The 27,481-nt window shown below is 37.5% G+C and overlaps 1 protein-coding gene across 1 annotated transcript in view; it reads right to left on the bottom strand.

Moving 5' to 3' along the window:
* Positions 1-1,248: 1,248 nt before the first annotated feature.
* TEX11 (testis expressed 11) overlaps positions 1,249-27,481 on the bottom strand; it is a 31,777-nt gene continuing 5,544 nt past the window's right edge. Inside the window, exons 7-28 of the mRNA XM_032196436.1 lie at positions 25,317-25,402; positions 23,004-23,061; positions 22,112-22,207; positions 21,404-21,547; positions 19,616-19,728; positions 18,749-18,900; positions 17,966-18,051; positions 15,713-15,850; positions 14,895-14,997; positions 13,641-13,765; positions 13,234-13,319; positions 12,550-12,603; positions 11,871-11,911; positions 10,469-10,555; positions 9,310-9,380; positions 8,619-8,735; positions 7,735-7,807; positions 6,461-6,610; positions 5,972-6,080; positions 4,830-4,950; positions 2,916-3,080; positions 1,249-1,918 (exon numbers count right to left, since the gene is read on the bottom strand). Coding sequence (XP_032052327.1) covers positions 1,847-1,918; positions 2,916-3,080; positions 4,830-4,950; positions 5,972-6,080; positions 6,461-6,610; positions 7,735-7,807; positions 8,619-8,735; positions 9,310-9,380; positions 10,469-10,555; positions 11,871-11,911; positions 12,550-12,603; positions 13,234-13,319; positions 13,641-13,765; positions 14,895-14,997; positions 15,713-15,850; positions 17,966-18,051; positions 18,749-18,900; positions 19,616-19,728; positions 21,404-21,547; positions 22,112-22,207; positions 23,004-23,061; positions 25,317-25,402 — 2,247 coding nt within the window. The 3' untranslated portion in view covers positions 1,249-1,846. The remainder of the gene's footprint in view (positions 1,919-2,915; positions 3,081-4,829; positions 4,951-5,971; positions 6,081-6,460; positions 6,611-7,734; positions 7,808-8,618; positions 8,736-9,309; positions 9,381-10,468; positions 10,556-11,870; positions 11,912-12,549; positions 12,604-13,233; positions 13,320-13,640; positions 13,766-14,894; positions 14,998-15,712; positions 15,851-17,965; positions 18,052-18,748; positions 18,901-19,615; positions 19,729-21,403; positions 21,548-22,111; positions 22,208-23,003; positions 23,062-25,316; positions 25,403-27,481) is intronic.

Here is a 27,481-nt window from a genome sequence, read left to right as displayed (position 1 = left end):
CACATAGTTCATTAAAGATCTGAAAGCAGCTGCCCTGAGAGGTCTAAATCAGACCCACTGGACTGAGCTTTCAACAGACCCATCCTCCTACTTGTGTCTCACAGGAACCATCTGCAGTCAGACAGCGCAGCTGATTTCTCTGGGTACCATCAAGGGAACGCCACACAAGTTCAGTGGAAGTGGCTTCCACTGCTTCTACCACCTCAGCTGGAAGAACGAAGGCCCTGGGGTAGACCTCAGGAATAAAATCAAGTATGTAATCTAGCTGAGGATGATTATTTTTTGCATCCTGCTTGACTATTGCCACACTGTACCTTCCTAATCCTACCACAACAGTTCTATCAAGCTGGGCCTCAAGAGCAACTAAACTCTTCATAACAAACTCTCTGGCAGAGGCGCAGCTCACGCAGCACCAGCCTCAGCCATGTTATCCTGCATCTTGCCATCACTGGCACCAGTCCTATAAACTTCACAACACTTCCCTGTTTGCCATCTTCAGTGTAATGCACTCCTGGGGGAAGTCCCATTCTTGCACTGTTATCCAGAAGCTGATACTGACCCGTGCAGCACTGCAAAGTATCCAGTACAATATGTTCCAACTTATGGTTGCTGTAAATGCCACACGCCTGCACGTATCTGCCTTCAGGAAACGAGCCAGTATCCATCTGCGTAACAGGCAAGAGGATGTGGCAGCTATGCCGGAGGCTGGTTTCAACGTGGTGCCTGGTGCACGTGAAAAGCAGAAATCACTCGTATTATTTGGTCTGCTCAGACTGGGAAAAGAAGATGTCCATGGAACCTAGAGGATGCAGTGCAGGTAAATGTTTTAATTACTTCTTGTTTGGAAGGGCCCAGGCCACTGCACTAAGCACAGTAAGCTCTTCTTTCGGAATGCAGCACAACTGCTGCAATTTCTTCTTTTCTATAGCCAGCATCCTGCTGTTAGTAGCTGTCCTCTTTCTGAATAGGCTTTAATAATCTGGTCATAAATAAAATATACCTTTTCTAATGAATTTAGATAAATACTAATCACAGACCAGATGATCTTATAGCTGAAATATACTGCTCCATCAGAAGGGAGGGTCTATCAGCCCTCCCTTCTGTGTACAGTTTGTAAAGAACAAGCAGCAAAACACTTACAGCTCTCCAGTAAGCAAACAAGAGAACCCAAAATGACAATGTCCCTCAGGGGAACTTGAATTTTCTTACAGAAAAAGCAGAAAAAAACATTTATAGGATGTATGCCCAGTTAAAAATTATACAAATGTATACAATGCTGAACTATGCATGGCATGTCACAGTCAGTAGTCTATAAAAAAGTAGTACCTAGTTAAAGCTTTACCTTTTCTTCTGTAGCACCTGCTCTTTTATATTCTAACTAAACTGTGATCCTGGCAAACAGCTCTGAATTCTTATCCATAACAAAATGGACTGAAAACTAAACAATCTAATAAATATTTATGTAGCAAGGCATCTATGGCATCCAGAGGAGATGCGTGGTCTTGGAATACTTTTATTGTTCATAGTGCCACTTACTACTGAATTTAAATTTTAATATTTAAATTAACCTGTTCCACAACTGCAGGCCCATCTCGTGAGACAGCTATATATTTATTTCTGTTATACAGATCCACAGAATGAAACTTTTTTCCCTAGAGGAAAACAATTACATTTATTCAATAAATGCTTCCTAAAAAGTATACAACTCAATCACCAACAAGAGGGAGATCCTGGTTTCTTTTCCACTGCTCCTGTGACCTCACGCCTTGCTGCAGAGCTAACAGCCTCCTTCAGTCAGCAGGATGCTTCCAAGAGACTGCTGTCCTCCTTCCAGTTATGGCTATCATTATTCTTCATTTGGAATAAACCCTTTTGCTCTGTCCAATTTGTCCAGAACCTCACTATAAAGACCAACCATCTGCAGAAGACAAGCACCATATTTGTCTGAGTCAGCAAGGATGGGTAAAGTATCATACAACGAGATAATTTAAAGAAATGGCAAGGAAGAGGAGTGGGGGAAGAGGTGGGAGACAACAACCAGCTTCTAAATTTTGTATTTTAGATTCATGTAAAAAAATTAAACAATTTTAGATTCGTGTGAAGATTTAAACATGGGGCTTTAGTTTAAATCAGCTGCACCTCACAAAGGTGGATTTATTTATACTGATATAGCCAAGTTTTCATCAATTAACAAACCTATTCTTACTGTCTTAACTGATGTACTTAAAATAATACAAAAATTGCAACCAGGCTTGTACATAAGAGAATGAATGGTGGTCACATACCACCAACCAGGCTGTGCTGTGTTGCAATCATGAGGAGCACCAGCCAAAAACTATAGCGAGAAGCTTACTTGTGACAGAGTAAGAAAAAGTGTTGCTGCTCTCTGTAGGGGTACTAGCTCTGAAATTTCTCCCTCATAGAAAGTGGCTGAGCTTTAATGATTTCATTAATTTCAACTTAAACCCCAATTATAAGTTATTAGATCATACTGGAAACCAAGCTTTAAAGTATTCATGCAACAGATGATTTAAGTAAAATGGTACAGCATCTTGCCTTTAGTGAAAGCAGGCGAGGTACAAGGAATTCCCCACAGCCACAAATAGTCTGAAGTTTATTTCCAGTAAGCCACTTGTGCAATCCTTCCAGTAAGAAGATGCTACATCACTTTTTCTACCGTGTAGAAATCTATTCTAGCCTCACTTCGAAAAAAATCTTTTAGCATCAAGCTCCCTGAAAATATTTGGGTACCATGCTGCTTCTGAAACTCTTTAAAGATCATAGGTAGTGATTTCTACACCCAAATCCATTTCTTCAAATGAAATTTCATTTCCTCCCTTCCACTACTAACTATTCCTAACGAATTCAACCCAGACATTCGCCCCCATTCCTAATACCCGTCTGGTTGCACTTACATGGCCTTCGTAGGTTTTCTTCAGAGATCCTAGATGATTGAGGAAACGCATTCCTAATCCACACCATTGCTCTGCTTCCTTATATTTACCAATGGTATACTGAAATATTCCTGTATTCCAGGCTCTTGTCATCAACCAAAGGATCTCCATCTCTGGGTAACCATCCTGTAGTAGCAAACAACAAACAGCAGCTCATCAGAAAATGGACTTTTCTCTTGACTAGCCAAGAGTACATCAGAGTTTAGTTTTCGAGTGGGAAAACAGGGATTTTTTTTTCTCCTAAACAAAGGAGAATTCTTTCAGAGCTATTCTGTACTTCACAGTCCATCTGCACTATTGTCAAACAGCTTGTTTCCAACATGGATAAGTCACATTGCAGTTACTTATTGGTAGGTCAGAAAATACAATTCTGTGGGACTGGGAAAATGCTAGAATGGAAGCTTGTTTTCCTACAGTCCATCTGCAGACAGGCTGGTCTTACTGCTGCAGTACTTAGCAGTTTATCCAAACAGTACTGTAGAGCGGGACCTAGCTGCTCACTGAAGATCAAAAGCAGTTCTTGAAGTGTGCAGAATTTCTTTAGATGCTGTGGCAATGCCTTACCAGTGTGAAAGCAGCCCTTAATAATAACCACAGAACAGAAGCTGAAGTACCCAACAGGAGCTAAAACCTCATTCAGTTAGGGAAGGCAAGGACAAGCAGATGGATTGATAGATCCTTCTCATCCTAAGTTTGAGGGCCCAGAGTGAATTTCTGAACTGTAGCATCCATTTCTGAATAGGAGGTATAAATCATGAGTGGTATCCCGGTTTTCTAACTGACAATGTTCTGTTGTGCTGCACCAGGGTCCTTCTCTTAGCATGGTACCAATTAGTATCTGCAGCCATAAGCAAGACTGCAAAAGAAGGCCTTCTAGTACAGACGAAATTACGCTGTTATGAGTATCAGTCCACATTAACATGCCATTCACACCCCTCACGATATGAACATGAAGTTCTATACAAGAACATTACCAAATTTATAGATGAGAACATTGATGAAAGGCAGGTATGAATGTGGGCATGTTCTTTTTTGGTAAGCAAGGAACAGCATAACTTTATATTATTTTTATAAAAGAGACATTCAAACCTGACTAAAGAAACAGTCATGCACTGGAATAAAATTATGAAACAGTATTGGTTCCACTAGTCCTGCATAACGGGAATACTCCTTAACTGATTAACTCCTTAGCTATCGATTGTAAGTAGAAATATCTGACTGCATTACAGCTGCCTTCGCTGTACAGCACATTCTTCAGGCCTGAAAGGAATACCAACAATGCTTACAGAAGGAAAGGTTTTCTTCTCCATATACCTGTCGTCATAGAAACAAGGCACTCAAGAACAAATGCGGCTCAATAAGTACTGACAGCACAGGAATCTAGTTCTAGGTCATTTGGAAAAAAAAAAAAAAAAACAGTAATACATTAAGTCCCTGAATGCATCTACAAAACATTGAGGGAAAAAAAAAAAAAAAAAAAGCAGGATTGGTATCCAAATTTTACCCGGCTTTAAAACAATCCAGAAAAGCAATATGCATTTACAAAACCACATTCTGCAAATGAATGTAGAAAGCAAGAGGAGGAAAGATAAATGTTCTAGCTCAGAATGTTTATAAAAGAGGCACTGAAAATTTGGCCTTAAGTATCTCTAAAAAAGCCCTAACAAAATCTAGGAAAATTAATAATTCAGTTATAAATATCCAAAAGCCATTTCTTTTGAGGTAATTGCAGTGCATCTTTTACTGAAGTCTTAGCTGCTTCATATATAACACTATACAACGTTCAGTCTACTAATTACACTCAATCTGATGGGAAAGTTTTTTTAAACGTGTTTTTTCCCAATTTCCCAATCTTTTGTTTCCTGTTCAACTTACTGTGCTGCTGATCACACTCAGAGCATCTTCAAAGTAGCCCCATACCTCTTGCAGCACACAAGCATCCAAGTCAGTTACTCCAGTTGGCAAAGAAAGATTAATCAAACTATGTAAGCATTTGCTGTTAATCAAAACAGAGTGAAAGAGGAAACATTAAATACCACATGCACAGAACACACAGCTCCATTTTAGCACTAGCAGCGCATTAATTTGTGCATCTATGATTGCCATCCTGGCATGTCCACCCCTGTGCTTATTACGTTCACAGTCTTACAGCAGAGACATACATTTTCCTAGCATCAGAACTCATTCATACAGCCTGTGCAAAAAGGGAACCAAGAGCAGTAAATACTTCTTTATTTACGTGAGTATGAAAGTAGAAATTCATTTCTAAAGTAACTCAGGCTTATCGTGTTTTCATGGGTTGCTATACACAGCAGCAAAGAAAAAGAGAAGACAACTTTCCTAGTTTCACCAAGAGCTAAGTCCTCAGTGTCCTCAAAGAATCAGTAACAATACATAGGTTCTAAAAACAGGTCTTTCTTTCGCAGTGCAAAGTAAGAAAGGTAGTATTAATGGTTGCTTTTGCCCAGTGGTTACTGCACAGAACTTGGTAAAATGGAAAAAAAAATCCATTATGAGATACAGCTGAGAAAGAGGAACACACCAGGTTGTTTTTCAGATTCCGCCAGCAATGTCTGTTGCAGAGCTGGTTACCCAGCAGAATAATTCATGTACATACTATGGCATCACTAACTTACAGCTCTTAGCTTTCTTCTTAGCCTTTAATTTGTCTTAATTTTCTAGTTCAGTACTTCACTAGTTCACTGCTGCAGAACAACGTTTGCAATGAACACTTTTATCACAAGAAACAGCCAGAGATCCTTTCTAGATCTAATTTTCATTCTCTATCCTCAATGCTTTCATTTATTGAAAATATAACAGTTTCAGAAAATATGCCTAGCAAATAGGTTGCAGCTAACGCACCTGTTGGACAGTCACACTTCAGTGGTATGTTGGTTAGCCAGCGATTAGTGCAACTTTGAAAATAAGCTAAAACCCACTTTTTCCAGTTGCAGGCTTTATATCTCTATCACATTTCCCATCAGAGACTCATGGCAAAGCTATGTGATAACACTAACCTAAATTTCACAGCATCAATGGCAGTCTGCTTCCTGTGAAGGTTTAGTGCACCCTGCAAAGCTTTCTTACACAGTGCAGGATACCGAGCTGGAGGCTCCATTGCTAGTGCTTAAAAACAAAAGAAAACAGAGAACAAGAAAGAAGTGACTGGAGCCAGACTTTAATCTCATTGGTCACTAAAAAAAAGCACGGTATAATATAGAGAAGTGCTATTTACAAATTAACTACACTAAGTTGAAACTCCAAATCTAGACAAATACACATCCTAAAACTTCTGTCTTGGGGCATGAATCAACTAGGGCCATTCTTTTATCAGATCTCCTAATACTACTGAGAACCAAAGTGTATTTGCTTCAGGACAAAAGAACATCATTTTCTGCATGCTGTGCAATACACAATAATTCTGGTCACCTCAAATGAACAGGAAAGAGTAACATAGCTGTTTTTCATGGCTTGAAGAACTATGAAAGTACAAATGCAGTCCTTACATGCAATGATCTCTAGCGTCTTGACCTCTATTTGTGGCTGCTCCCATACTGACTCCATAAGGCTATTGAGTGTTGGATCATTAAGTTTGGATTTTGCTTCAAATTCATACAGCAGCAACAAAGTGTCTGTGGGATCTTTAGCAAAATCTCCTACAAGAAAGACAGAATTGCCTGTTTGCAATGATTCATTTTCTTAAAACTATATATATATATATGTGCTGCACCACAAAGTACACATTTTGCTTCCAACAGGTAGCAAAATCATTAAGGTACTCATTTATCAGTAGAGCAAGTGGAATATAGGAACAGTCTTGGAGAGGAGCCTTAGAAGTCCAAAGCAGAACATTTTCAGCTTCCTCCAGGGCAACAGACTTATCCACACACTGGCTAAGGTCCAGTGAAGAAGTAAGGGAAACACCAGGCTACCATCCCACAAACCTCTGCAATAAGAACTCCAATCCAGTGAAATGTCCCTGGACTGAGGTCATCAACCCCATGGGTTTTGAGCATAGGAATACACAGAATTCAAACGCAAGCTATATAATGAAACTTTAGTTCAGAAACAATAAAGCTTATGCAAGTAACATTTTACAGCAAGTAAATTTATTGACAAAAGCTAAATATTAATGCATCTTACTATGGAAACTCCACAATGTCCAAAACCTAACACTGAAAAGAAACTGGACTGCAGGCCAGACAAGGACAACATAAATTTTTCTACCAATTTATTACCAAAAAGGGGAAGCATGCAGCCTCTAAGCTAACAGTCACACAGCATCTCAGCTGTCAGCTGAAAGCACTCCAGACTCCTGTGATTAGTCTGATCTAAAAGGACACAGAATAGTCAAGGAACAGAGGATGGGTTTTGGCACTTCAAAGTACAGCAATAGGTCTTTCTGTAGTTTCTAATGCCTTATATGGGAAGAGTCCAGTAAAATTATTGAAACCATCTTACTCCCGCACAAGACTAGACCGGAAAAAAAATGATAATCTGACACCAGTCTAGTCTAGAGCAAAAAGATAGAGTTTCTTAACAGTTAAGACAGAAAAGTCAACCAAATTCACCCTGAAAGATCATTCCCCACTTCACAGCACCTATATAATAAAAAGCCTGCAATGACATACAAAAACCCATAGCTGGCATTGTCAATTCTTATATCATATTGCCATAGATCTGCTTCAACACTCCTCAGCTAAAACAGTAATTCCACACGTGCTATATTTTCAATGAATTCAGTGACTACGTCATGTGTACTGTACACCTGGCAGCTTACCTGTTAATTTCAGAACTTTCCATACCTCCTTGCATGCCTGGAGATGTTGAAGAGCCTGAGTCAAAAACTCCATCTAATTCACAAATTTTAGAATAAATTTTTGTCATAATTTTACAAGCAAAAGGAATATACAATTCACAACTAACAACAGAAGAGAGTTCTCCATATCTAATTACATAATAAATGCAGAACCAGCCTAATTAATACATCATCTACATGAGTTACTGTTTTGTTTTTCTCTCTCTCTTTTGCAAAGACCTCCACATTTCAGGCAAAGACTCTTCACACGGAAAGTTCCATCAGTCCAGAAAGGGCCATACCTGTCCCTATGGGACATAATTTATTTTAGCTCTCAAACATAAAATGGTGTTATTGAGACTGCGAAACCGCTGAATCCCACATAACAAATTCCTTCTTTCCACAGTAAGTAACAAACCCTCAGAAAGGATGTATGAAAAAATAAAAAGGTGAGCTTTCTCATAACCATATAACAACATTGGTAATTATTTTCAGTGATGGCATAATCCTAAAGATGCAGTAATTACCTGCCTGGCAATCCTACGTTTAGCAGCAGACTCTTTACGTAATAAATGAGGGAGACTGAAATTCCTTTAAGAAAAGACACTGTCCTGACCCTTTGCTGATATAAATATGTTCAGATCCACTGAAGTCAACAGAACTACTTTACAGACATCCAGCAGTTTCAATTGCCTGACAAGCATTAGGTGTATTGATTCAAATTAATTATGGAAGGTTACCATGCCTACATTTTAATATCCTGTTCTCAGTAAAACAATGAAGACTTCAAAATCTAAACAAAAAAATACTGCATTGAATGTTCATTTCATGAATACCTACCGAATCAGGTAACAACAGTGCCCTACCTGTTCAGAAGATGTTACTTGCTGTCTCCCCAATTCAAGATCAATCGCAGCTGCCATTAACAGGCATGTCTTCTGAGCAATTAGAACAGCTTTGTCAGAAGGACAAAACTGGGACAACTGAAACCAAAAATAGGAAGAAGTTATGGGAATTCTGACTATATAAAGAAATTTGCTCTTGAACAGATGACTGCCAAGTGTCCTCTACGACTTGTCTAGTAATCAGGCATGAATGGTATATATTTATATTGCAATATTGTTTGTAAAATTACACAAGAAGATTATTTAAATACAAAGAATACAGAAGTGTTGGAGCCCCTTCTCTACAAACACATACAAAAAGTACATTGTTGGTAGAAATTCTTGTTAGGACTCAAGTATTTCTTTGTGTAACATATTCCTATTAATGATACAGTTCCCAAACATCAGAACCTATTTATTTTAGGAAGTTCTCACTGAAGTCTAAATTTCTTACAATATTTTTAAGCAACAGAATGCAAAGTATGAAAATAATGCTTAGTATTTTTTTTATTACAAGTCAATTGCCTTCTGATGGAAGCATTCCAGCATTCCATCTTTGGAGCAGACACGCATGTCTCCAACAAGATACTTGATTACATGGATATAATTTCTAACAGGACTAGACAGATGACAATATTCCTCTATCAGAGATATTATAAGCAAGAGTACGTACCTTGAAAGACAGCACAAAAAAATCCCTCATCTTTTCAGGGCAGTCCTTGAACTGTACAGCTAAGTTCCAAGCTAACAAAGACATAAAATGGAGACTAGAATAAAAATCTTCAACATGTTATTGCTTATGCCCATCTAATCTCTAGTAATAAGCAGTACACATTGTGCAATTCAATTTCTTAATCAAAATATCAACACCTCATTTAATAGCAAGAGATATTAGTGATTTGTTAACATAGTTTTTTCATGCTTTCAAATCTTGTTTTAATCATTTTATCACAATAAAGTATCTGTTCTAACATGTACCCTACCCACAAGAGCATGAATTGGAAGGAGCACTTTCTTGTTAACAAACAAGATCAGAATCTGAATAAAAGTGTTGACTAATATTCCCAAGACAAGGAGAAAAAAAAAAAAAAAAGTTCCATTTTATCCCAGCAGGGTCAGTTAAACATACACTTAAACATACAGCTCTGATTAGTAAATGGTTTAGCCATAGCCACCTAAAGACAACTGAGAATTATGTATGAGAATCCAACCCAATTACATGTTTAGATTCTACAGTGACTTTGCAGATTCTAACTTTCACATTAATTTATTGCCTAGGACATTTTTTTCGCAGTGCGTGAATTGTTTCTTCAGTGCATGAGAATGCTGCCTTGGAAAGAGCACAGCCACCATAGGTCAGTTCCATTCAACTCGTGTTGCTGGATTTGACCTCTACGGCTTCTCTTCCTTCTTTGCTACTTTTAGAGCACTGCTACATTACAGAGGATGTATGCAAAAGCTCATCTTGACAGATGTCTTCTTCTATTGATTTCAACTATTTTCTTCCCTGTATACTCTGGCTGAAGCAAAAATCTAAAACATTTTTTCAATTCATTACCCTACCCTCATATTTTTATTTACAGGCACCAAATACACTAACTTCCTCACCAAAACAGTTTAACAAAGACCAGGAGAGACATACCATCTCTAATATGAGGCATACCAGATAGTTTCCAAAGACAGAAAATGCATCAAAACTTTAACACTAAGGCAGAGACTGCCAAAGGTGACAAGTTCTGTAATACTGCATCTTTAAACACTTCTTTCTTCCTTGAGGTCTGGCTAAGTGAAGGTGGAGGTGATTCAGTTTAGATCTGAAGAATACAACCTACCAACTTTTCTAAACCAGTGGGCTTCAAAGGTCCTTATGTCCCTTGCCAAATTCTCTTCTGTGAAAGGCTCAGCAAGTTTCCTGTGAGCTGCAGAAAATGTGTTGTTCAATATATGTTACATTTTCTGAGCAGAATAAAAACATTTCCAAGTCTAATAACTACATTATTAGAATACCAGTTTCCAAAACTCCCTTGTAATTCCCAATGAAGAGTTATTTTCACAACTTAAATCTAATATGCTTGACTAGAAAAAGCATCAAAATGTGCCTTAAACAGCATTTCAGGTAAGATACATAAGGCTGCCAATAGGTATTGCCTCTTCAATTTATTGACACTGAAGCCTAATGCAGAGGAGTTTTACTTAATTTGTACAAAAAGTTGGGTGGGGATTAAATTTAATAGCTGTTGTTTAAGGCCTTTCTTTAAGGAACCTTTTTTTTTTTTTTCTTTTTTTTTCTTCTGTTCATCATTCTCTTCTCTGAGTTGTAGTTAAGAATGACTAGTACAGAAAAAGTTCTACAATTTCATTAATTTTCTTTTCCAAGGTTGAAGGAGGGGGGTAAAAAAGATTTGGTGAAAAAAAAAAACAACTACTTATTTTGATGGAAAAAAGAAGTACTCTGTGAAACCACTGTACCTCTTACAATGCAAATAAGAAAATTCTACTTCAAAGGATGGCACAACTTAAAAGCGGCCATCAATTTTGACAAGCATCTCCTGTCATTCAACAAATTGCTTGCTCCTTGCAGTTTTCTAAACTGTCCAGGACAAAATAAACAAACAAACAAATAAATAATAAGAAATAAAAAAGCACTAACTTAGTTTTAAAAATCTTTCCTTTTGAACAGCTAGAACAGCAAAGACCATTATTGGCATTTAATTAATGCCAACAGAAAGTCATGCTGCTAATTCAGAGTACAAAACCAAACTTCTTCCTTTTGTGGTAGCCCTGCTACTAAAGATACTAACTTTGTTCCTGCCAATGCAGTCAGAGTATGAGACAGTCATCTGAGGCCACAGGGGCTGTGGCTTGTGCCCAAATATCTGTTGCCTGCATGCATGGCCTTACGAAGCACTAAATTCTCCTTCCTACAGCAAAACTGCCTAGAAGAAAGAGCCCTTTGTCTCAGAGAAGCTGCCAAGAAAAGGCTCTATTGGAAACAGTTCTTCCTGCACTACCCTACAAGCTTTCCATAGCAAAAACTTGTAGCACTGAGATCCAACTTGACAGCAGTGCTGAATCTCCAGTGTTAACTTGACCCCTAACTTTCAATGAATTGGGAAGTTGAGAACCTAGACTGAACTAAGGATTCTGAACATTTGGGCAGTATGGACCTAATTATAACATTAAATGTTCAAAAATGGAAAAACTACAGAAAATGTAAACAAAACAAAAACATACCTAAGGTTAAATAAGTCAGCATTGACTTGATATCTTTATTTCTAGAATGGAGGAAAAAAACAAGTTTTAGAAAATGTTTGATTAATTTTGTTATAACAGAACACATTATTGATGTTGGAATACAACAGCTTCATAAATATGGATATAATCATTCTTCCTGTGACAAATGTCTCAGGCATTACAAACTTCTAGTATCTGAAGATGCAAAAGGAGTGCTGAAGGCCTGCAAGAAGTTTTATTGATCTAAAGTAGTGAAGGTCACTGTGCGAGTGTAGTGGGAGGTTTTCTCAGCTATTAGGTTGCAGTTAGCAGCTGCAGGTTAAACTTCTAATCTCACTGACACTACATTGTTTTCTTGAACATCTGAAAGATAGCTTATCCCACGGTCAAAGTTAAATGAGGCTGCTTAGCTCACATTCTCCATCAAACATAACTGTCTTAGGCATTAATAAAATTGGAACACAAAAAAAGAAATATCTAAAGGAAACGTTATGCAAGTAGATGTTCTTTGTGACATCATTAGCTTGAGTTGGGAAGTCATCTGTGAACTTTTAACTAGCATAAAAACTAATCTTTTGATTACTCTGTAAGAAAATAAGCCCTGTATATACATATATGTATAAGTACACTAATTGTGTAAGATATCCACCATGGAATATAGTTTTGCAAATGTACTCACCTTTTCTCTTCATCTTCTACTACGACCTTTGACAACACAAGACGAACCAAGCATCTGAATATAAGAAAAAACAACAATGAAGAAACAAGATAACTTTTTCCAACAGTGTACTTTGACCTCAGGTTTCAGAAAGGATCCCACTTTCTTCTTTACACCACCTGTCCATGTAACTCACAGAATTCAGTGTCAAACTGAGAATAAGATTGTAGTATTTCCCTCCCTACAGCCTTTTTTTTGTATACCATGTTGTTAAATCACGTAATAGTAAGTAAATAAATATACATTCATAAAAGTTTTAAGCAAAAATTGGAAGGAATAGATCTTTCTCCTAACATTTGTTTTCATAGAAGTGATAGAGTGTTTCAACAAGAAGATAGTACTTCATCAGGGGATACAAATGAACCTGTATTTTCACCAGACATATTGTTGCAATCTCTTCAGAGTTGCTGTTGGTCATCTGTTCAAACACAACGACGTCATAAAATTCAGAGCTATTAATATCAGCTTGGAAAAAGACTTGGAATATTTGCAGCTAAGAGTTCAGGACTGAGGTGCATCTACAGTACCAAAAAGACTGCTAACTAATCATTCATCTACTCTGTTTTCCACTTTCTTCAACAAAACAAATTAAGTTTGAAAGAGAAATCAGAGTTCTCTGTCCTTGTAAATCGCTTGAATCCTCACTTTAGAGCTGCAAATACTTGTCGGCAGTCTCGTGAATGTTCAGATAAATACTCCAAAGCTTTGATAGCCACAACTTGTTGTTCATTCTGAAAAGAAATTAAAACATGTTTTGTATGAACCGCACTAGCAATATGCAATGTCATTTCTAGTTATCAATATTTTGCAATTCAGAATCACTAATTTTCCTGGAAAAAAACAGTTTCTTCGAATGTGAAATCAATTTTTACTTTGCTTTACACAATGCATTTGAAAATGTATAGTGAGACCTTGGTTATACAAGCATGAAATACTCAGAAATGCATGAAATGCATGAAATACATAGAAGTACTGAAAGTAGAAAATATTACAGAGTTTACAGCTGTTCTTATATCAATAAAGCAAAATAAAGACAATGTTATCTGTTCTACCTCTAAAGCAATTTGGGCAGCTAAACTCAGGAGGTTACTGCCTGTATTTTCATCCACCGTCGGTTTGTCTTCACATTGAGATGACTTTTCTGCTAGCTTCCCCATTTCAATAACTGCTTCCACAGCTGAAAAATGCATACAGAAAAATTAGTTTTGGGGGTTTTGTTTGTTTGATTGATTGTTTTTAGTAGAAAAAAAATGGAAGACAGAAAGTTCTACTGTTTTAGTAAGGCTTTAGACACAACTTACAAAAGGATATATTTTTATTTTTTTTTAATGTGAAACAAGGCAAGAAAACCTGACAATTCCAGCACTTCTCCACAATTACACATTTCTTCCTAGAGAGGTGCCAAAAAAGCATTCCAAGCTACCAATCTAAGGAAACAAGGATGCCACACAAATGAAACTATCGCACATCCTTAAATTTGTTCTGCTAAATATCTGCTTGTCACAGAAGACTTTCTCTTAATATATTGTCTGGGCATGATTCCAAGCTCCCACATCTTGGCTTATGTTAAGGGTGCTGCTGCTTTTATGCTCCCACTGTGCTGTGGTTACCACTCTGTATTATGTGAACAAATTAGGCTGCCATTAAAGAGATGTATACAGAATAATTAATTGGCAGAGGACTCACTGGAAAATAAGCTCTGCATGTTCCTCTGTTTTCTAATTAACTATAGACTATATTTCTCAATTTTCATTATTTGAGCTAGGATTCTCATTAAAACATGAAATGGCAGAACTCATTAGAAAGAATAAAAAGTCTATAGAGATCTGTCATTCTGTAGGTCATCTCAGTAATTCATCTATTTTCTCGTAACTTCAAGTTCTGCTTGACCAGAAAAATCAAGAGTGGTAATATTGGTTCAATTAAGGTTCATCTAGCTCAGTAGCATTTTTGCAACTGCATATGCTTTTAAAAGAGTATTAGGAATAGTATAATACAGTGATTCTAATCTCAGGATGCTGCTCTAGCTTCTGTCCAGAAGAAGATTACAGAATTCCGAGCCAGAGGCTCCAGCCAAACAGTAACCAGATGTGGCAACGGACATATTACATGCCATGTACTAAAGCATCCCCCTCTGACAGTTTTAAATCTACAGCCTGACAGTTTTAATGATTTTATAGATCCTTCTCCTATATTCTCTCTATTGTGTCTTTCCCAAAATGAACAGTCCAGGTCTGCTCAGTGTTTTATAAGACACCTGACACTCCTGGTCTTTGTAGTTGACCCTTTTATCTTTCAAGTTCTACCTTTATCAGTATCATCTTCCATCACTGCAATCTTATAGACACTGAATTGGGTAAAGATGCTGTTTGGATCACACCTCTCTGCTTCTTTAACTGCCTCTTTAGCCTATATGCAGAAAAGATTGTAGGAATTCAGTAATGGCATCTTGTAATCAGTCATGTAGGTTGCAAGAGGAGAGAGTTAAAAAGAGATGCCAAATTTTAATGGCTACATTAGAGATATTTATACAACTACTGAACAAAATTGGTTTGGCAACAACCTCCCCTGAAAGAAAAGTAAAGTGATCAGAGCATAAGATGGAACCTAGAGCTGACAATGACTAGAATTCCTGCTTCCTCAGAACTAGAGCCACAGAATTAGAAAGCAAGAGGACGCTGAAAAAATCAGCTCCCTTCTGCCACTTTGAATTACAAAGTTTAACATCACCAGAACAGAAGACCTAAACAGGTAAAGCAGGTGCAGTTCTCTGCAGAGGTAAGGACTAACACACTGTTGTGGGAAGTTCTGGTGTCACCTGTCTAACATTTTTCATGCTGAGGTTCATCTGTTTTGAAGAGAGAATGGCCTCTAATCTGAGAAGAAACCCGATATACTGGGGCATGGTCACACAACTTGTGTACTGTTTAGAATGACAGGTGATTAGAAGGGGCTCCCAAAGCAGCTGAGATGAACAACAGATCTCTGCCAGATCATGAAAGACATGCAAAGACATTTCCCTCTCTCAAAGCAAAAGAGGTACAGTAACAGAATTGTAAATTAAGTCCAAATTATATAACTACAAATATAAAAGCAATGCAAATAAATACATAAATAAACATACCTTGTCAACTTCTTTCAGATGAAGATAGCAAGAAGCCATGTTCCTCTGCAACTTAGCCAAATTCTGATCTATTTGCCCAGGTGTGTAGAAGCTGACAGAATAGTTGTACCAGTGAAGAGCTTCAGAATAGTTTTTTGCCTAGGAAATTAAAAAAAAAAAAAAAAAAAAGTGATTAAGTGGTCTATATTTTCCTAAAATAAATCATAGGAAATGAAAGATTTAGATAGTCAAGTATATTCTAGTGTAATCTTTCCCCCAGAAGAGCAAACATTGGTCCCACAATGCAGGCATATTCATTAGGAGACTAGATGGGTCATTGGCCTAATCCAGAAAGAACAATTATATAACTAAGTACAATATTATTTAAAAAAAAAAAAAAATCCCTCTCTCTTCAAGATACAAAATAAGTGAAAGTCAGAAAGTAAGAGAAAAAGACAAGTTTTTATGCCATTTAGACATGAACTTCTTGATACTAGGCTGAAGAGTGCACTCCCAACTACGGTTCCAATTTGGACAGAGTAGACTGTGAAAACTATACTAGGGCCAACAAGCCTACAGCTGAGGTGCATTATTCTTTGTATAAGTGAGCCAGCCTATCCCCACTGGTGGAAGAAAAGCAGTAAACTAGGTAAGAGAAAACAAATTCTAGATTCTGGAAGAAAACAGATAGATGAAATCAAGCTATTAAAGAGCTTATGTCCAGTAGACAAAGAGGCTTTGAAATACAACCTTTTTTCACATCAAGCTTTTATATATCTGTCATAAGTCCTGTCTCGTCAAAACTTCACTGAATCTGCAGATACTGCTAGTGAAGGATTATCTGGATAAAGAAGAATCCTGTGTCTACTGGGACCGAAATGTTGTTAAGAGTGACAAACAGCTTTTGTATGTTCCAGGGTGCTATCATTAATATGGACAATCAGTCTAACTGCCACTGTCCAGCATTACATCTCTAGAACCATATAGGGAGGAACACCGTTCCTCAGGAAGAATATACTTTGAGTCACGTGTACTCTTTTAAGTCCCTGCACTGTTTCTACAGGTGACTTGAACGAGGACATCCCTGTAAAATTGTCTTTCAAGACAGGAACAGCCTGTGCTATCGGAACTCCTAATCCAAGTAGGATCCAAAAAGGGTCATCAAACAAACAATGGCATCAGCTTACCTTGCACATACTCCCACCTCCCAAGCCCATAAACTGAGGAATCTATCACCAATGGAAAAAAACAGGACTTTGGTGCTAACAATAAGAATGGAGGCAGCGGCTCAGTGACGCAAAATTTGGAAACAGTCAGTACTGCTGGTAATATGGTCATGAAAAAACATTAATAAGAGAGCGAGGATACTTGACTTTGCACCTCAGAATCTGGTAATAAAGTGCAGTTTCCTCTTGCAGGATTCCTTGGGTTGAAAAAGGGAGGGTAGTAGGGAAAGCCTCTTTGCACCATAAAAATGGGTAGGAGAAGATGAAGCCAAATAAAGTCATGAAATCTGGCACCATTTGGTGCTCAGACCAGTGCCAAACATCACTGATATGACACCCTGCAATAAAGACAGACAACGAGAAGGCAGCTGAAACAATATCCTCTGGTCCCGTGATGCCACAAATGAAGACACTATCAGTTCTGTTGGCACAGGCAAAAAATTCACTGCCAGGACATTATTTGGCTGACAGAGGAGCCCACAAGATTTAATCATGGCAAGTAACAAAATATGAATCTTTATACACCTCTCTTCACTTGCTGCCTTGAAATTCCAGAGGTGAATATGGTCATCCCAGGTATTACAAAGCAGAACATATTAGAAGAAGCCATAGATACAGGATGCTCATAAGAAAAGTGAATTCAGATTGATTAGAAGTAAAAAAAAAAAAATCAGCAATAAAGGGGAATAATTTATTTTAAAACGAGGAGGAAGCAAGCTGTGTCATTAGCATAGTTTTTGTTGTAGCAAAACAAAATGAATATCTCGATATAAAGAATATTTTAAGGTTTTTTGCACCCTTCCCAGGACAAAGCCAGAACGAAGGGCCCATGTTCCCATGTACAAACTTTGAGATGAGACTACCTGAAGTCTGATATTTTGGTGGGAAAGAGCACCTATTGGGATGAAAGTAAAACTAGTTCCAACTGGAATAGGGATCTTAGTAACACCTTACACTCTAACCAAAAATAGACATACCAAAGAGGTCAGGAAAATCAGATCTTCATTTTCACTAATACAAATAACAACAACACTACTTGGTCCCAAACCTCATAATGTTTGGCAGCTGTGTCCCACAAGATGATGTGCAGCTGGTTCAAGGTTTCAGACAACAGCTGTTTTCCAGTATAATGACCTGAAAAGACAATGCAAATCATCACTTTATAAGAACTTTAAGAACCACACTCAGAGAAGTCCTTAAGAGCGATCTGAGAAAGACTGTCCCACAGCCTATAACAAGAAACAGTAACATGGCAATATCTTTGGCCATGACCCAGTGTTCCATATGCTGCTTCTGAAAAGAAAAAATGTAGTGAGCAAGGGAATAAATATCATCATGCTTTAATGATGATAGCATGGCTTTTGCACCTAGCTAGATGCTACATAAAACACAATCTGATTTCCAGCAGATCTGACAGTCAAAAAATGCCACAGTGCTACAGGTGTAGAAGACCTGAAAAGAACCTCTAATTCAGCTGCTCAAACAAGGATGTGCAACCTGTTTTAATAGTGACAAACAAAAACGCATTGGGCTGGATGGACAAAGTATTAATGTTACATAGAATTCCTAGTAAATATTTTATGATCCCACATACATCAATCACACAGACTAAACTGAAAAGTAGGAGCTGCTTTAGCATGTGAATTTAACCCTGAGCTTTATCACAACTGTCATTCATTATGGAAGTCGAGTTGCTGTGCAAAAGAAACAGTAGAGAAAACAGACAAACAAAAAGAAAGATGAGAATATATTTTAAAAATGAAAATTGGAATTCGAGACTAGCCAGCTAAAACCAACTTTCAGCAAATGACAGCAAAAGATGGATACAGACCTATAATAATTTCTTCAACCTTTTGCTTAGCAAGCAGCTCCCTCTTATTCTGCAACAGGAACTCAATGTAGAGCAGGGTTATTTTTCCAAGGTCAGGTGAAGATTCAAATCGTCCAGCAACAGAGTTCAGAAAATCAAACCCAACTGATTCCCTGTTCACACAGATGGAATTTTAAGAAGCTGCACAGAAGAGCTGTTAATTTTCCATTCTGAAGTGTAACAATCACACTATACAGCATGTTTCTCATTAAAATACTACTGGCACACAATCACATTGACAGAGTGAGCCAAGGTATGAATTTACTGCAGTTCATCTATTCCATAGGTACTTCCTATTTGCACATGCTTGTTCTACAGTATTCATAAGACAGCTTACCCCTCACAATGAAATTACTGCAAGATAGAAGTGTAAATGGAGGTAATCATGATGGAGCATTCAAGAGTGTTAAATTTCATGCCTCTATTTTGCAGTTTGTTCAGCTTCATACTGATTTTCACAAGAATGATTCTGCGATTCCAGAATCTTTAATTCTGAATATTCGTTAATATGGAAGAAAAATTTCCTTCAGGTAATTCCAGACCCAGGATAACTACTAAAATTGCATAGGGACAATCTTAATCATTCTTAAGTATTTGCTTGGTATTGCAGATTGCCACTTGACATTATTTCACAACCTGTTCTGCCACTGTAATAATCTGTATCACCTTGAGAAAGCGAAGACAGGCTGCCCCTCAAAAATGTTTACCTACCTCTGTCAGCTTTTATTTAAAATAAAGTGTCACTGCATAATAGGTGTTCTTTGCTTACAGAAGAATAGCTACAAAGCCCAAATATTGTGTTTGCTCCACTTGATGATGATTTCATACCTTCCATTCTCCAGCAGCACTTTAGCAGCATTCAAACAAAAGTCTAAAGACAACTCATGGTGCATGAATTCTGCAACAGCTAGACAGAACACAATGACATTGAGATTATCCAATCACCTGACATACTTAACTGCTTGTTGTATGGTCTTACAGCATCTTTAGAAAAAAAAAATATATACATATATATAGTTCTAAAACCAAGGAAGAATAAGATACCTCCATTGTGCTTTGACTTTCCTTTCTCTGTCTCACAGTTAATGTAATACTAAAGAAATGCAACAGACTGACAGCCCCGGAATTCTAGCCTTCTGTCTCTCTAAACAGGAACAGAATAGGCATTAGTAGCACAAATGTTTGCCTCAAGCTGCTTTCCATCAAAATGCTTCATCCTTATCTAGAAGGAACCACTTAAGATGATGACAGAACTCAGGCTGTGTGGTGGCATGGCAGTGCAATGGAAACTACTTAAGTCTAATGGTCTTTAGCATCACCAGTCTTAGACAGACAGGAAAATATTGAATTTACTGGTGCTGATAACTAGATATCAGTTTTGGAACACTCAGATAAAGTTTAAAAATTGCAAAACTGTGCTGGATGGTTTAATAACAAGATTTATACATTCATAGCTTGGATGAGATAAGAGAATGAACACACTAGTAATGTAATGTGGCTATAACAGTTGTTACAGAAAGCAGCTGTGTACAAGAGCACAATGCAAGATTTTAGTCAAATGCCTCAAACCTAGCAGGAACCTTCATTCAAAGGAAACCGAAGTTGCAGCACATAAACACAACACTCTTTTGCCAGCCACCCAACAGAAGACAGACAGCCACTTATTAAGTTGCTTGAAAAATTGACTGGAATCTTCATGCCATTGTTATAAGCAGTAACATGCTACAAGCAGTGTGTGTTTTGACAGGCAACACCATGGCTTCACAATTCCAATTGTAGAACAGAAACCAGCTATTCCAATGGTAAATTTGGAGTAACTGTCTACTTGGAAGCTGGCTGAAATTCACCGGGAGCCATCTGAAGTGGAGTTTCCTTTCCTGTTAGTCTGACAGCAGTCAGATCATCCAGCTTTCTGCAAGAAATTGCTTATTTCATTGTACATTTATTTCTCAGACTATTTGTTATGTATCTGATACTTTTAAAACATAAAGAGCATTAAGCCCCTCCTCCTCAAGATTTCATTATTTATGTAAATAATATTTTCCTGATACATTAACCTTTTTATACTAAAGTCTCCCCTGAAAACTTTCTTCTCCTCTAGGGCCAACAGAAAAATCAGTTCTGTTCAAATTACAAATTTGATGAATAAGAGTTAGTCCTTTATAAACCAAGTAAATTCTGGTAAAACAGGCTTACACTGACACATTGATCAGCACTTGATGTCTCTTGGCCAAAATGTGCAACATCACACACAGAACAACAATGTTTCACAAGCCTTTCTTCTATGCTGAGTGCAATCCATCCTTTCTAAATAACCTCAGGCATATGACTAAAATCAGCCAGCCTCTTACATTGCTGTATTGCTGCTGCCTTCATTCTAACAGGCTTCAGTCTTCTCCTTTCCTTATTTCTGGCAAGTATATTTAAACTCTCAACAAAATAAAATCATCTTTAATTATAATTTCATTATTATATTGTCCTCTGATGCTGACTTCTGCGGCCCACACACCAAACCAGAATTGTTACATTTGACTAATGATGATTCCTCTAAAACACACAAGAAAGGTTTGGCTTTTCTCTTTTTTTTTTTTTTTCTCTCCAGTGCACTACTCAGGCTGTCTTTTCTTGGATATGGAGTAGTATGACCTTACAGTGAAACATAAACAGAACTGTGATACCTGAGTTGATCTCTTCATCTGATGCTCCACTTTTGAGAAGAATTTTAACTTTCAGAAAAAACCCTGCTGGATGTAAATTCTCCTGCACAATGAAAAACAATCCATTACTTGGACAACTGTCTGTAGAATACAGATTCTGTGAGAGTACAACACATTCATAACACAAAACCACATACACTCCACAGCATTCTTCAAATCCATTTTATTATCAAAATATAAACTATCAAACACTGATGGCAAAAGCACTCTTACATCTACAATCGCTTTGTGAAGGTACACACAATAAAAACTGCAAGGGGCTTGGGTGCAATGGTTTATACCACCATTTATCCTGATCTCACCAGCACGTGCTTTATCATCTGTCTGAAAGCCCTACCAGCATGTAAAAAACCGACCTTGAACTTTCACTTAAAATAGGATTTTATACTTTGATTTTCTTTTAATGAAACAAATAATGGAAATTTTAAAACAATCAACCAAAGAGAAACAATGTTTTTAAATGTAAGTTACTCTAAGTAACCTGAAGAAATAGAAGCAAAACATTAATCCAAGCCACTTTCACCAATGATTAACGTGGTCTATATTATTACACTAGTAAATGCTTGAGTTTCAGTTATTGCACATAAATAAAATTGCACATTACTACCTCATTTGCCAAGCTTATAGCCTTCAGTGCCTTGTCAAGATACTGCTTACAATCCCACTCAAAATAGGCTGTAGCTAACAGTCGCAGCACCTTAGCCTGGAAAGAAAAACAAACTAAAAGTTTAAATCCTATCTGCATAGTGGCGGGGGGGAGAAGCACTTGTGACCACACATATCAACAGAAAAGACTTAAAATTTAAGGCCACAAAAACTAAAGCTCTTTGAGTCAAAAGAATGCCTGTCTGAGATATATATGAAGTGGCTGCTCAGCTCCAGAGCCTCAGTAGGAGTGCTGGGTCTGGTCTTCAGCACTGCAACCTGCACAGTACATGAATCAGCTAGAGAGGTCAGAGAACAGAACAGTAATAAGGAAATGCAGAGACCTGGAAAAACAGAAAGAAGAAAGTGAAGGAACAGGGGCTACCTACTTCACTGAGAAACACAAAGACATACATGATAGTGGCCTGAAAATATGCAAATGATTTATATAAAGGGGAAGAGAATAAAATCTCCATATCCACTGTCAGTAGTATTAGGAGTAATAGGCCTACGAGACAGACAAACATCTCTCAGAAATGACACAGCTATACCTAATGATGCCTTGAAAGAAGGGGAAGGAGGGAAGAAGAGATGGCCTCTCAGTCTGAGTCTTATTTCTCAAAATTAAATTTCTGTGAAATAGTAGATTGAAATGTGATTAAGGGCACTCATCAGTGACTCAACTCTTGCCATGATGCTCACAGAAAGTGGATTTGCAACTTTGCCAAACTTCCTAGCAAACAGTACTAAAACAGAGGCCAGAGAATCACTGGTCAGATTTGGCATAGCAGAAGCACTAGAGTCAGGTTAACAAAATCCTCCTGTCTGTAAACAGCAAATTCTCTTTTTCTTACCCGCATTTCTTTGCCAACAGAATATTTCATATCCATCTTCCCAATGTCATAACTCTGGCTACCAAGGAAAAGGAAAAGTTAAAGTTACATGGGATGACAGAGATAAATTCAGCCAGGTTTCTGGTATTTGCCACATTCCTATCCTTCCCCACTTCTTAACCAGAGAACAAAAGTCTTTTTCTTCCTAAACCCTCATATCATATGTGAAATGTCTTCATCTGATTCCTGTCAATATGGAACAATGCTAGGGCCGCATGGAATGATGAATGTGATCTTCTGCCTTACATACCCTTGTATAAGCACAACTCTAAGAAAAACAGAGTGGTTAATGTATATAGTTCTTGTATCTTGCAGAGGAATGTTTTAGCAATTTGTGTCAATAGAGAGCTTGAAGGGAAATGTATTTGTAGGCTTTTCCTTGAAGTCCCTGATATCTGGGGGGTGTCAGAATAACTGCTAACTATTATGACTATTGCATGGGACACTATGCAAGTCTCTGGTATCTGGCCAGGAGATTAAGGAGAAGGGGAAAGCTGAAGAACAACTAAAAGACAAAGCTTGCAGGGGACGCTGCACAAGTCTGACATACAGCCAAGTTGGATAAAGGAGAAGGACAAGAGGGAGGAAGACTATGAGCCATCAGCACGAGAGTCCCCCAGAGACCCCCAGAGGGACCACCGGAGACTGATACGCAGGCTCCAGTAGGAGGGTTTGGATTCCAGAAACTAATTATAATAGCCCTATTTTTTTTTAGAAGTAGTAATGAATATGTATTAGCCTAGGAGCATAAAAATCAGCTGCTTGATGTAACTGGTGTGCATCTTGGTGGAACAGAGACTCCCGGCGCACCCAGCACTGTTTGCTTACCTCTATTCCTTTAATAAATTGTAAACTTTGATGATAGTCCTATTTTGAAGACTGACACATTTATAACAGCCAGGTATCTGGTATGTGCCACATTCCTATCCTGCCCCACTTCTTAACCAGAGAACAAAAGATTTTTTCCTCCTAAACCCTCATATCAAAAATTGTACTCTAGCACTTCCTTCAACCTAGTGCACCACATTCTGTAACAGCTTCTATTCAAACATTTTAGTAGGCTTTATCAGTTTTAACTGAAGGCGTTTTGAGCAAGTCACTGTTCTTATTCTCACCTGACATACAATACAGTCATACACAGAAGTTATAATTGACCCAGTCTTAAGATCCCAGCACAAAAACAGAACCTGGGAGTCATGATTCATCACTCTTTTCCTGAAAGTTAAATGCCAGCACAAAGGACCACCCAGAGAAAATGCACCGGGTCCACAAAACCAGATTTGATGGCAAACAGTGCAAAGGAATAACTTTTTAAAAGAAAAACAGAACAACCAGACATTTGTTTCCTAATATAATACACTCTCACTACAGGGAAATCTTAACCCACTAGGTGGAGCTAAATTGCTATATCCAGATAAATATTTGCACTTGGCAGAAGTTTATTTCCTCCTCAAATTTTGCCATCAGGACTCAGTATTTAATATTCTACAAGAACAAAATATAAAATAATCAACAAAGCACCAGCTTTAATTAATTCTAAGCATTTCTAAAAATTCTTTGATAGCATGTGACCGTAACTATTCTGAATTAGAGGTGTTGTCATTTGTTTTCTTCAGAGAATTTAAAACAAAAAGAACAAGAAATAAAAGCAAATTTTCTGAGCTCAGTCTGTTACCTTGGCATGAAGATGCTATTCCCAATAGCCTAAATATTTTCGTCCCTAGCAATAACACATTACTTATTTGGAACCTACCTAAACCATCTCAAACTATTTGTTTTTCACCTTGGTGGTTGTGTCTTTCATCAGTCAAGGAACTGCTGTCAATGAAGCACCTCCTTTCTGAGAAATTCAAGTACTGAGAAAAACACATCCATTTCAAACTGGCCAGAAGAATTCCTCTACACTTTTCTTAAGTTTTCAGATCCCTTCAATATTGTTTGTAAGTGGCACAGGAGCTGCGAATAGCCTCTTCATTAATCTCTTTGGAAGAAGAGTTAGGGAAAGAATGGATGAGAACCATGGATATGACTCCCACATGGAAGTTTTCATTCTAATGACATGAAAATCAGTGTGGAAAACAGACATAAATGCTAGGCAACAGCATTTGTAAGCACGACAGTCACTAAGTCAGTATTTGCTCAGCCACTACGGTTCAGTTAAAAACTTGTGTTTTCAGTTTTTCAATTAAACATCTACTTTCCTTCTCCCTCTCCTTCACACAAATATTTACATTTGAAATGCAGGATATTATTTTGTTTCCCTTTGCACATTACCTGAGCCAAAAGGAGCTCTGTTCATACTTCTTCCGTTCATAGGTTTCCACCCCAAAGTTGTAACAGAGGATGGACAGGTAACAGGTCTGTAATGAAAGACTCCTGCTTCTATAATGTCCTTGTAGAAACATCAACACATCTATGGCACCTGGTCTCAGGTTCTTTAAAACTTTTTTTACTTTAAAGACATGTCTACAATTATCACTTCTGACCATATTTGAGGAGGGTATTGAACATGACTAGAATCAAATTGTATTGTTCCATGGGAAAGTGCAGCAATATTAACCAGTCTGGGACATGCAAAACAGGGGAATTCTTCAAACACACAAAGTAGAATAGTTCCTCAAGAAACCAACCTGAAAGCACTAAACTGTGCATAGTAAATTATAAAAAATAAAACCTAGGAAGAAAAAATGGCATATTGCAAATTCATTTTTAAAAATGACTAAAAGGTTTTACTTATACATAGTTAAATGAATAGGACTTCACATCTTGCACGGTAGGCTTTTTCCCAGCATGTCTCCTTTGCATTATAAAAGGATGATCCACACTACCAATGTGAGCAGAAAAATATTTTTGAATGCTTGATTATTCAGAATGTTGTTGCTTTCTGCTTTATCAGTCAGCCCTGACAGCATCTCTTCATACCAACTTGTCTTTCCATTGCAATAATTTGCAACTGTCAAATGCTGTCCAAATGGAGACAAAAAGCTGTTTTAAATGCTAACAGACCACTAATATTTGCATTCACTTTGCCACTGAAGTAAGTTTCTTCTCCAAGTACAAGAAGTGTCTCTTGCAAGGGACTTCAAATCCTCGGGCAAGAATGAGAGACACAGAACAACATTTTTCTTTGAACATTTTTTTTTTATCTCATTGCCATCCAGACACAAAACTGCAAATTCAGTATGGATGAACAACAACAACAACAAAAATCACTCTCATAATTAAAATACTCTTTTAATGAATGAATGTGTTCCAGACATCAAGCATAATCCTAAATATTCCCATAAGCCTGGCATCACTCCAAACACTAAGTGTTTGGAACAATTCTAGCTTTTCATCCTTTAGGGCTACAGTTCCCCATTGTGGTTCCTAAGACCACTGATGATCCAAAAGCTGCAAATCCTCACCAGCTGATCTGTGGTATCATCCATTACCATAATGCAACAACCTCTGTGTGGTACTCCGCAAGTGCTCTCTGGTAAGATGTGTTTCTGGAGGAGCTAAGGAGTGACAACTACATGGTGGTCAAAAATTTCAAAGTCACTCAGAGAAATTGCTAGAGCTTTCTTTTTCTCTCATTGTTTAAATACCCCTCCTTAAACCAGTGGTGAATTGCATCTCTTGTGATCAGAAACCTCTTCCTCATCTGCATCAGTGTTCGTGGTTTCTGAAGTGCCTTCACCATGAGAAGTTTAATATTATTTAATGGAGTAGTTAAAATGGAAAGCATGAAATTCATTCAAAATGAAATGAGAAACAGAAACATGATGATCCCAGTGAGCATCTTTAACAAATCAAACAGCGAGAAACTGCTCTTATAATTGAAATGAAAGTTAGACCCCCACAGCTGACTTAGTCACTCAGATACTCTGCAAACAGATCACAAAAAAAAAAAAAAAAAAAAAAAAAAAAAATTAAACTAACCAACCATAACATAAACAGTGCCATATTTCTGTTCCAGAACTCACATCTATCCCTTTGGATTTTATTACCTGTACCACAGAGACAAGAACAAAATGTTTCCTAACTGTACCAAAAAAAATCCTAAAGGTTGGGAAAAAAAATTAAAATAAGCAAATGAAAATGAATGTGGGGAAGCTTATTCTGATACAAACATATTAGCCTTTTATCTTTGCAAACAAAGGACTAGTCTGCATATGTCAAAGCTTGTTTTCTTTGGACATTGTTCTGTGAAATAAGAACTACAAAAAACACAGTTTAGTACAATGAGAAACCACCATTCATAGCCTTACAGCTTCATGAAGATGAAGATTTTAGTACTAACTTGCATATGAAAAGCCTAGAAGCTCAGCTCTTCTCTTGTCCCACCTGCCTCCAGACAAAAGTTCACACATAAAAGGGAAGAAGCAACAGAGAAGATCAAGATGTGAAGTGCAGCTGTTTCTGCAGAAGAGTAGGTGGCATATTCAATACAGAAA

Source organism: Aythya fuligula, chromosome 13 (assembly GCF_009819795.1).
Source record: "Aythya fuligula isolate bAytFul2 chromosome 13, bAytFul2.pri, whole genome shotgun sequence".
Taxonomy (NCBI): Eukaryota; Metazoa; Chordata; class Aves; order Anseriformes; family Anatidae; genus Aythya; species Aythya fuligula.
This window is presented reverse-complemented; position numbering and strand designations above follow the sequence as displayed.